The following is an 11,638-nucleotide window of genomic DNA, read 5'->3' on the forward strand; positions in this document are numbered from 1 at the left end:
TTTCTATTTTTCTTGATCAATTGTCAATTTCGAGAAGACGCTTTATCTTATCACTCGCATTCACCTTTATTCCCTCGATTTTCCTCGCTTTTCTCTTCCTACTTCCGTGTAAAGGGCGCGTGTTATTTAAATGTGAAATTCATTCGAACATTTTGTTACATCGCTAATTTCATTTGGCATTATTTTTCAACGTTCAAAGAGGAACGTTCGTTTTAACCTCTGTTTACTACATTCCATATTTTCGATCGTTTAACAATTCTGATAAATTCATACGATGCATTTGCACAAGTTAATCACCGCTTTATTGATTACACAATATTCGTACAAATATTTATTTTAATAATATCTGCTTTCATTTCGTATTACACGAACCTTTCGTTGCTTTCGGGTGAATTTAATATTGGAATTATTCGAATACGTTCGTAACCTGGAAAAATAACTACCATACTAATAAGAAATTACCTTTTCCCCTAAAACCTTTCAACAACCTTAACCTACTCATTCCACAGAAATATAAGATAAAAGCAAATTACACACCTTTCGAAAACCACGAAAATTGCTTAAAAATAATCAATAAAAAAATATTACCTTTGCCACTCCACGGGAATTCTACATACTTCGTCAAAACTCGAACCATAAGAAAAGAACGCTAACCGAGACACAGAAAAATAATTGCTCAATTAAAGTCTCGCTAGAAGATACATAATGCAAGAAACAGACTGAGGAACGTCCGTCGTTAAAAGAAGCCATCGAGAATATCGTGGCTTTTCAGTAGCGGCGCAATTTTTCAGCGCGAAACGACGGGGGACTGGACACGGGCAATCGTCGATGGAGGGTTGTGTCGCATCCACCCCCTGTGTTACACACAGGTTCGTGTAGGTGCGTGAACGCACGAGCGAGCTCGAATACGGCACCTGAGTGAATGCATCTGCTTGGTCCAACGAGTCCTCCCGGTCCCTGTGTGACCCCTGTTTCCTAGCCTATGGGGGGTAATTCGACCCCCGTGAGTTGTTACGACGGTGTGTCGGTTTCGAGGGTTGCATCGAGTGCAGCTGGGGACACGAGAACAAGTCGGCTCGTTTCGTTCGTCGACGCGTCGAATTGGAACGGTGAGAAGGAAAATTCAAAAGAGAGAAACCGACGTCGGGGGACACTCTGTGTCGCGGTGGATGATCTTGGAATCGTGTCTTTTTGTCGTGAGTTGCGCAAAGACGGAGCAGAGCGCAAGGGGACTTTTTTTCGTTGAATTTGTAACGTCGAGAATCTTCGATCGAAGAGTGATATTTTACCCCTTGACAGGTCAGCAGAAGGCTTCTGTTGAAGTTTGATGTTTCTTTTTGGGAAAGTAGACTCGTCGTGTTTCGTAGGCTTTGTCTGTTCGTTTTTTTCGAAGAGGGTAGTTTAACGAAGCTGTTTGTGGAAGATTTAATGCGTCGGTCGTGGGGAGTTTTCATTTGTTTTTTCTTCTGTTTTCAAGGAGGTAACTCTGTTAGGAGAATTCACTTACGTGTAATTGCTCCGTTCCGTATTATGATTCGCAGAGACAGGATTTCCTCGAGGGGACTGCGAAAATCGTATGAGAGATTACGCGAGGTAGGATGCATCGGTGCATCGATGCGGTTCCGTCTTTAATTAAATTCTCCCAAAGCCAGGACTTCGTTCGTTAAATCCTTCTAATTAAGCTGGTTTAATCAGCAGGACGTGTTCGCAGCCAGTTTGAAAACGCGTTACCAATTCTGCGATTCCGTTTATTTTCACCGTGCCAATTGATTGCAAACGCTTCTCTCGTGAATCGAGGCATTAATAATTTTTTTTCACGAATTGAAGCATTCCCGTATCACAGATTGAGAATTATACAGCTTCTACGAGAAAAATTAGAAGCGAGCTAGAAATGTTCCAAGAACATCTGCAAGTACAAAAATTATATACAATCGTTATTAAAGTTTACTGCAGACAAGTTTTTACATTCATTCCTTCTTAATATATATTTGCTCAATTATTTATATTAACCGATATCTCTAATAATTCAAACTACTCGAAACTAACAATTCTAAAGTGATCTCGTACATAACGCAAGAAAGAACGAACTTAAGAGAATAAGGGAAAAAGGTGGGACACTTGAAACATCGCAAGAAATTCTGGCAGAAACTCGTTGGATCGAATCCACCGAGCAGAAAGAGTCCAATACGGGAGCAGCAACCCATTCGGCCTGGTGTCCTCCTTATCCCGTCTCTGGCAAAGTGTTCTCAGGACGATTTCCTCGCAGCGGCACGCAGGAAAAAGCATCGCGGTAGTCCTGTGTTCCTGCGGGAACAGGCGGAATCGATAGCCGCACATGCGCGTGCTGGACGCAGAGGGAAGCAAAGGGGACGGAGGATGCTAGAGAGAGAAAGAGAGAGCTGGTTTCTCCTCTCGTTCCTTCGTGTCGTGGAGGGAATCGAGAGGGCGAGGGACGAAGAACCGACCGGCTCCACGTTGAATCCCTCGCGGATCAGCATCCAGTACTCGCAATACCACGCCAGTCGCGATCACGCCGGTCTACCGTGTCCACTTCGATCCGTCCACCTCGTATCTCTCGATCGATCTCTCTCTCGTAATCTGTCCAATATTTTCAAAAAGAAACTCCGCTTGGAAACACGACGATCGACGCTCGGTGTGATATCTCGCGTGTCCTTACCAAATTCTTCACGTTGCAAGTTGTTCAAAAGTGAAGGAATAACAGATCTAGCTATAGATTTTAGTGCTTGTTGATCGTTGGAAAGACCAAAGGTAGTAGCTTCAGTGTTTCGTCGATCCTAGCTAGTTTTTCGGTTCGCTATAGAAAAGTTTCTCTTCGAGGGTACCAAGTGAAATCGAGCCAGTTGCAGAATGTGATCGATTCTTCGAACGGGCTGTCCCATCGCCGGAAATCGTCGCTCGTTCAGCGCGGAGGGAAGTCCGTGCTGGGACCAATGATTTCATTAGCCTGGTCACGCGAGAGGAGGCCCATGACGGCCGGCCGAACCCCGCGATGACTATCATTAAACGATTTCTCGGCCAGGTTCAAGGACTGTCGTTGGCCGCGACACGTTGTTACCCTCCCCTTTGCAGCGCAGTCTTTGATCCTTGAGGCCGATCAAGGATTGCGCTGGAATGTAGACTCCAGGTATATAGTAGAAATAGAAAAGCTGATTTCACGATCGAGTAACTACTCGTTATTAAACTACAAGATGAACGAGAGAGCGTTCGAGTCTCTGGCACGATTTTCAAGAATCCGCTGGTTAATAATCCAGTGAATCATGCCGAGAATTGTTATGTCCGAGCCTGTTCGTTCGTCCATGGAAATGTCGTCGAAGGGGACACGATATTATGTAACGTCGAAGATGCTGCGAGGCAGACCGCAAAACGTTTGCCATTAAATAACGTCGTCAGGAGGCTGAAGAAGCTCCCCGGGTCGCCAAATGGACAGGTTTTTCCGATGGAAAAGCCACAAGGCGCACGAGGACGTGAGTATGCACGACGTAGAACGACGTGGAAATTTCTATTTGATTAGGCCCGGTTCGCTTTCTTAGGCCGAAAAACGGTACCAAATATAGAATAAAGGGCACACGTCGAGAGGGAAATGTACGAGAGGTAACGAAGAAACGGAGGGTTAGGCAGTGAGTAGAAGATGAAATTATGCATGTATTAGGAGAGTCGGGTTAAACGGGCTCTTTCAGGTGGAACTGGTTCCGAGAAATTGTAACTCGCCTGCGACTTCCTCCTCCATGCTCTCTGTGAACGCGTAGGATTATGCTTTTCCGAACCGGTTCTGGAGAGTTTAAAACACTCGGTTACGCATAATACCCGGCCATCTCGCGGAAAGTCAGGCTGAATGAACGAAACCCACCTTCTGTCGGTGTGAATTCTCGATCGTAATGTATGGAACTTTTGTAAGAAATCGATCGTTTAACTTTTATCCCTTCTTTTTGCCCGTGCAAGCTGATCCCGTATTAAGGATACAGGATGTGTCTACCCTTTAATACTCGGCGGTAAGTTAGAGCTTCTATGGGATATGTTCCGTATAAAACGGCAATCTGTTCTTTTTTAAACTCTTTGAATTATACTCATGCTGGAAGATTGGAAAATATTAGACGTACGGAGAGAGAGGTTGAGTTATCTATGAAACGTGTATTCACGATTTTCGACCGGCAACGACTGCAATTTAATAACTGAACAAACGACGCTAGAATTTTTCTTTCAACTTCGTTATACGTTCCTTTGAACATTCCATAAATCCTTCTCTCTTTTACCATTTCGCATCACCTTTTCCCAAAAAAAGACCGGGCAACAATGCGACACGTCCAAATGCGTCTCGAAAAGAGGACACCGCGGCACTCGGTGCAGAGACCGTTGCGTCGACGTGGTAAACTTCGTTATCCAGGGGAAACGTTGGGAAACAGTGTCTTGGCACGAAACGCCGCTGCGACAGAGGCTAGGATCGTGGGTTGGGATTCCCCGGGACAGAGACAAATCACGTATTTTTCTCGCCCGGCCAATGTCCCCGCCGTCCAGAGCCAAAAAGAGGATTAAACATACTCGAGGTATTTTTTCTCTTCTGCCGGCGAATCGCGCCGCGTCGTTCGTCAGACTTTTCTCCTGCAACGTGACTCCTATTTCTCTTTATTTCAACCCCTTAAGCCGGACTAGAGTCCGGGAGGGGTGAATACGATAAGCTGTGAAATCCCTTCGATCTTTCACAATGCCGTTGGACATTCTTGCGAGTTTTCTTACCGTTAAAAACGAGGATGTGGAGAAGTTTCGGGCCCACTTTCTTCTCGTCTTAACACCATCGAACAGGGGTTGGTTGAGGGGTTCTTAATATATTGGCTGGCACGTCAGACGCATACGGGCGGCACCTGCATTTTTCTGAGAGCTGATTCGTCTGGGTATACGGGTGACAGGCTCATTTCCTCACAATTCCATGGCTGTTCCCGCAGAACGTGTTTCTTATTTAAGCTTGGCAGCTGATACGCCGAAGTATTCCACGGCACGTGATGAATGCGATATGTGCAATATCTGTGATGGCTTTCGTGCCCCCACTGGCCGCATCCCTTTCGATTAATCATACCGGAGGATCGAACGCCTGGTGGACATTTACGCCTTCGCGTTAACGTTGCCGGAGGAATAGCGTGCAATTAAGGGGAGTTGATAGAGTGGAAATTAAAATTATTCATGGTTAATTGGGTACACGGTGAGAAACTTCGTATAGGGTGCACTTTAAACCGAGATGTTTCAAATTGAGATTATAATTAGAAAGGAATTGAGGAGGAAGAAGTGCTTCGGTACCATTGCTGCACGTTCTTTTATTCAGTGTACAATGAAAGAACGTAGGAATCGAGAGAATTTCATTTATTCGAGACAGACGTGCAATATGTTTGAAGCTTCGAAATTGGAATTAAGCCAGATGAATCTATAATAGCGTGACTCTTCGTGTTTCTGTGGATAAGAAAAGCGAAAACAACGACTACGAAGCATAAAATTATCGCTTGAACGTTATTCTGTAATAAGCATCCTCTTCAAACTTTTTTAAACGTTCCCTCCAGTCGTTTTCCCGCGGTGTTTGCCGTTTTTCTTCGCAACCGCCTAGCCTGGCGGCGAAAAGTTTCCGAGCAGCGGAACAACCGGCACGATGTTCGCCGATTTGAATCGGTGTAAGCTCGATCCGCCGCTTGAGTTTTTTTTATCGGCGAGCAATATAAAGCTCTCGGCGAGGGGGGACTTGCTGAGAATAAATTGGCGGCAAGCCGTTCTTTCTCTCCTTTGGCTTTCGGCCGGGGATAAAGCGCGGGGACCCCTCGAGAGGGCAGCGTGAAAGGCCGAGAAAGCGTAGTCGACTCGAGTCGAGAGTAAACTCGCCTCTTTCCGCGGGTAAACCGACACTCGGCGAGTGCGAGCTTTCTGCTCTTTTCACTTGCCTCCCGCCGCCCGGAAGAGAACCTCCTCCTCGTGGCCATGAAAAATTTAAGCACGCGCGCACCTCAAGCCGCGCACAAATTATTTCATCATCGGTGGAGAACGTCTCGAGGGACTTTTTCTTTGCCTCGAGAACGCTCGCGGACTGTTTTCCACCTTGTTCTTCCAGGTCTCGCTCGGTGAACATGTACATACGTTTCCTCGAGCAAGTTTTGGGTAATTGGATTTATTGTTTCGACGTAGAGTTATGAGGATTCGACGAAGCTCGTGTGCTTGGTGAATGCACGATGTTACTCGTGTTTTTTATTCGTTAACATAGTAGCAGCAACTGAACTACTTGCACTTGAGTAGGTGTTTGTGAGATGTAGATTGAAAATTGGTTGGGAAAGCCAGTTCTCTTTAATTAGTCGAATTAATGAAGATTTTTGAAAGATTGAAGTTTGCGTGACCTGGTTGAACTGGAACAATTTTTGCAGAGTATTATACTCGTGAGATATTGAGACGTTTGAGACATTGAGACCCTTGACAGTTTAGATGCGAACCTACAATGTGTTCTGGGATTTCAACTGTATTATACGAGAAGTATTTATTGAACGAGAAACAATAAAATACACGTAAAATATATTGCAATCAACTCGTAACAGTCACTATCAATTTAGTATAAAAACCGACGTACAATTTTTGGGCCACATTTCATCACTTTTAATACACCGAGACTTCTTGGAATAACTCGAAATTATAAGCGAAACACCATTGTCTTTATCAAAAATCGTCTAAACGATAGATCAGAGGTGGCATAAATTAATCGAGCGGGCGTTTCACTGCTAACGTTATCACGGCAATTTCATTTCCCCGGAATCATCCAGAAACTCGATTCCGCGGCAGTTTTGAGCGCGGTAACGGTCGGATAAGATTCCAATCGAGCGATTCCCGTTGCTTTCTCTCTCTCCTCTCGTTGCTACACTCCCACGCTTGGTTTTCGAGGGATCGCTCCGCGGATCGATTAACTTCTCAGCGTTTGGTATCCTTAGCGTCGAGTTCCTCGAGAAATTCGTTCCCCGTTATCGCGGCTTGATATCTGGCCGCGTGCACGTCAATAACACGGCTAAATATCCGTGACAATGCTCGCGCGAGATACGACCAACGTAACCGTCCACGAGGTTCGCGTTACAGGAAGAGTCGGCTTATCCGGTCGAATCTAATTGTTGTGCCTGTTGGCCGAGTGGTGGTTACCGGGTCGTTCACCACATTCACACCCACACCGAGGTCTGGCGAACTCGCCGGGAGAAGCCGTCGATACCACCGGGCGTGTAATGTGCGTCTCCCTGCGTTCTCGTGTGTGTATACACGCCTGTGAGCCCTGGCGATTTATCGGGCCTGATGCACATCGGTGAACTCGAAAATGAACAGTTTTCTTTTAATAGCAATTTTCGCCCGTTCTATTCCGTGCAAATTTTATCCTTCCACTTTGTGCAGCTGACGGTTTGATTCGGTTCTCGGTGTTTAACCCTTTCGTTGCTATTGACGTCTGTAGGCACTTCGAATCCGTCTTAATTTTCATCCTTAATTTTACCATTTGTGCAATTTTATCTCGATTCAATGAAGCAAATTTTGAAACGGTACGAGCGATGGAACCGCCATTTAGCCATCAAGCAGAACCATTTTTCCGAAAGAAAACAGAGAAAAAGTCTGTTTAGCACAATTCTGTCTTAATTTTTTACCCTTTGTGCAATTTTATGTTAATTCGGTGAAGTTAATTTTGATACGGTACGAGCGATGGAACCTACATTTTTGCAAAAGAACAAAGAGAACAAAGTCTGTTTAGCCCAATTCTATCTTAATTTAATTTTTAATTGTTTACACTTTGCGTGATTTCGCCTTAATTTAAGAAAACAAATTTCGAAACGGTAAAGCGATGGGACTTAGCCATCAAGCAGAAATACTATTTCAGTCAGCTACTCCCCTCTACATTCTTCCTTTGGCACACTTCCATCTTAATTTAATCCCTAATTTCACCCTTCGTGTACCTTCTTCTCAATCTCATAAAACAAATTTCAAAGCAACAGAGCCAAAACAAAAAATATTGTAACCTCCATTACACATATGCATTTCATACTAAAATCTCCCGCAACAAAAGGGTGAAACGAACCTCTACAGGAAGCTTCTCACACAGACTTTCTCTTAAAATTTCTCCGAGCTTACAATTAGCCCACGGTTTCAATACAGTATTGATGGCGCCTCGGCTTCCGGCTGGTCTGTTAATTAATTACAACCTGAAGTCTGCGGCTCAATGATCCATGACGCTGGCACAAACGAAGAAAAGTAACGACATCGATAAATCCAGAGTCTCTGAACACCTTAAAAAAATAGAAAAAAAATCTCTTTGCACTTATTACTGTTACTTGGCGAAGCGTCGTCGGGCATTCTAAGCAATGCCACGGCGCGACTTCACCCTATCGTTTGCAAGTCACCCCGCGCTTTCAGCCGCTGAGCCGTCGAAGAATCGCCGATACAGGCGTCCCATGGGATCTCCTCTGCCCTCCGGTATATACAACCAGGGAGAGTATGGTCGCGGGGGGTGCAGAGGGGCGGGGAGGAGGCGATCTATCGGGCGTAGCGAAACGTGTACACGGGGTACACACGGCGAGCCCAGTTTTCTCCTGTCCGATGGAACGTTTTGTCCTGTGTGTGTGTGAGTGTGTGTGGCGAGGCCGAAGGCATTGTGTGCTCACCGTGCGGAGCTGTTGCTTGATTAACCGCCGTAGAACGCGGCATGTACATACACGGCCGAGCGGGCAACTCGGTTCTCGCATTATTTACGGCTAATGGCTCAAAACGCGGAAGTTCGCTGACTGTGCGCCACCGCGAGAGAAGCGCTCGCTGGACCTCTTTCCTGAGCGAATGGAATTTTTGTCGAAACGCCCTCTCGCTTCTGTCGCGGTATGCACGTTAGGTGGAATTTGTTGGGAGAGGATTTCGATGAGATTTTTTTTTTTTTTTTCGTCAAGGGGTTGATCGGGTAACGTTGCTGAAATGTGTAAATGGTTTTTGACGCGGGATGGAGGGTTTTGTGTGAAGTATCAACCGTTTGAGAGGCTTTCATGATTTTCGGCGTATGTAAATTGTTTTCCTGTATGTTTCGTTCTCGAAATGAAATTTTCGTTGCTCCTTTTATAAGAGAAACTCTGTGTGCAATATTTATGGTTTATACAGTGTCTGGCTAACTTAAATTATGGGAGTTTGTTGACTATGTCGATGATTTTTATCTGAGATTGTACGTGAATTTACCAGGTACACTAATAGCATTTGCTCGACGCATAGATGGTTCGTCGTCCTCGAACGATTAATCCTTGGACAATTTATCTCGAGCGGATTTATCTAAAGGGACCAGGTACTATCGTCAGGACTGTGACGTAAAGGTTACGTATGTACAATGCAGGGTTATGTAATTATTAAAAAGGTAGGAGAATGCACACTTTTTCGACCGTAATTCGTAATTTTATTAGACTGCCGTAGAGTCGAGACAAGCATAAATATGTAAAATGCGCAAAGGGTTATATCGATATCACCTTAGGGGTGCAAAATACTATTTCACACAAAGTTAAGCTTCGTATCTTTAAAACACAATTATTTTCCGTCGGGAATAGTAGTTTTCACAAACGCTGCAACCCCGGGAACAAAAAGTCTCTCACAAAATATTCAGAGGTTCGTTTGAAATTTCAAAAGATTCCACCGACGAACGCTTGATCCCGAAAAAACACAAGAATCATTCATGTCACATATTGTCCATTATTATTTCAACTACGAACACGTTACGAAGCTCTTTGTACATATCCCCGAGGGAGTACGCATGCCATAGGAAAACTGCTAGAAGCTGAACAACGGCCGCGCCAACGGAAGTACAAACTTCCTCTGCGCAAACATCCCTCTAAGAGGCAAGTTTTGCCACCTTCGGGCTACGATACACAGACAGCGCCGTTTGCCATCCCCGTCGTGTTCGCCGTTATCATTGCATGCACGCGCCTGCAAAACAATCGAACACAGCCTGGAAGCCTTCCAGTTTCTCCCGTTTTCATCCCTCTCTCTTCGTAACTCCGACTACATTTTACTCGCGCGACATTTCCCATTTCACTCTCGGAGAACGACGATCCTAGGGGGAGAGAGGAGGAGGAGGAGACTAAGAGCTCTCCGCGTTGAAATTTCGCCGCGAAGAAACCGATGATCGACGACGAGGTGCGCGCAAGGAATCGTCGTAGGAAATTGGGCGAGCCAACTCCACGGTTTCGCGCAAATCCAGCTGAGCCACCGTAAAAGGATCTCGAGCGGATTACCGATTGAACTTGTTACGGCTAAGAACCCGTCGAGATCACGTCCCCTGACGAATTCACCTCGCGTTCTCGTCTCTGTTTCCGTTCCAGGGGATTCTCCGTCCTGGTGTTCCGCTATTGATACCGTTTTCGGGGTGGTGAATGATCTATTTCGACGATGTGCCGATGCAAGCTCGGGGAAAAGTGGCGGGAGAAATGGTACAGCAGTTTCTTTCGGATTGAACGTTGCGGTCGGTTTCGTTGATTTTTTTTTTTTTGGTGGAAGTAATATGTTCTTGACGGTAGTTCGAAGGATACGCTGGGATTTTATTGCGTTATTTTGTGTTCGCAGATTTTTATTTGTTAGGAGTGATTAAGTTCTACGTTAAAAAGGTTCGAATTAACACTAGGATCGCCTGGGTCAAGAATGACCCATTACCGACTTTTCAAAAGTGAATTTTTATGTAACTAAAATATGGTTAGGAAAATTAGAAGACGAAGTTCGAAAGTTACAAATGATACAACTTTTTTGAAAAAGTTACCAATTTTTTTGGTCTTCCTAGTGTTAAGAATTTCATTGGGACTGTTCTGTATAATAGATGAAAATGTGAAACGAAATCTAAAGCTTGCAATAGTAACAAAATAAAAATGAAAACGTACAAACAGATATGAAAATAATGTAATTTAAACTCATTCAAAATAATTATCATTTGAATACAAACCTTCCTTACTTTTCATTACCGAACGCTATTTAAATAGCTTCTCCTCCCTCACTCGTAAATCTATCAATTGAATAATACCTGTATCTTTCTTAACCAAGAAAAGTGTGTAACACGTTACCTTTCAACAACGTGTAAGAGTCTAACGCGATAACTAACGCCTGTCTAAATTGATGTTGCAGGGTCTGGACAATGTGAGCTCAGCGACCCTCAGGCCTTTCAACTCGGACATCAACACACCGAGGATCGACAGCTATAGGTTCTCCATGGCGAATCTAGAAGGTGAGCTATCCTTCTATCGTATGGACGTGTCGATCGTTCCAGTTCGATGCAATTTCCGTTGTTGTGACGTTCGTCATCCAGAGAAACGTGTTTTCTTTCGGGGCAAAAAAAATCGAACGTCCCGCTTTTGTCCGCCCTAGTGGACGTTTGCTCGTCGTGCTGTCCACCCTCGACTTGTGTCCCGTATGTAGGCCAGTTTTTCTAACGTCCTACCCTCTTTTATTCCGCGCTTCGTGAATAAGCCAACGGAACAGCGTGGACAAAAGAGACGGTTTCATTTCGCGAGATTGTGACATGTTTTCTTCTGAAACATGCTCACTAGATGAAGAAGAAGGAGGAGGAGGAGGAGGAGGAGGAGAGGAAGACGATGTTTTCGTTGATATTTTTCTCTCTGAT

General features: G+C 44.8%; 1 protein-coding gene across 1 annotated transcript in view; it reads left to right on the top strand.

The window, feature by feature from the left end:
• Positions 1-11,638, top strand: part of LOC108573484 (amyloid beta A4 precursor protein-binding family B member 1-interacting protein-like) — a 96,606-nt gene that overhangs the window by 50,456 nt on the left and 34,512 nt on the right. Inside the window, 1 exon segment of the mRNA XM_017935943.1 lies at positions 11,143-11,242. Within this exon segment, the coding sequence (XP_017791432.1) occupies positions 11,143-11,242 (100 nt within the window).

The sequence above is a fragment of the Habropoda laboriosa genome, unplaced genomic scaffold, assembly GCF_001263275.1.
Source record: "Habropoda laboriosa isolate 0110345459 unplaced genomic scaffold, ASM126327v1 scaffold92, whole genome shotgun sequence".
NCBI classification, from domain to species: domain Eukaryota; kingdom Metazoa; phylum Arthropoda; class Insecta; order Hymenoptera; family Apidae; genus Habropoda; species Habropoda laboriosa.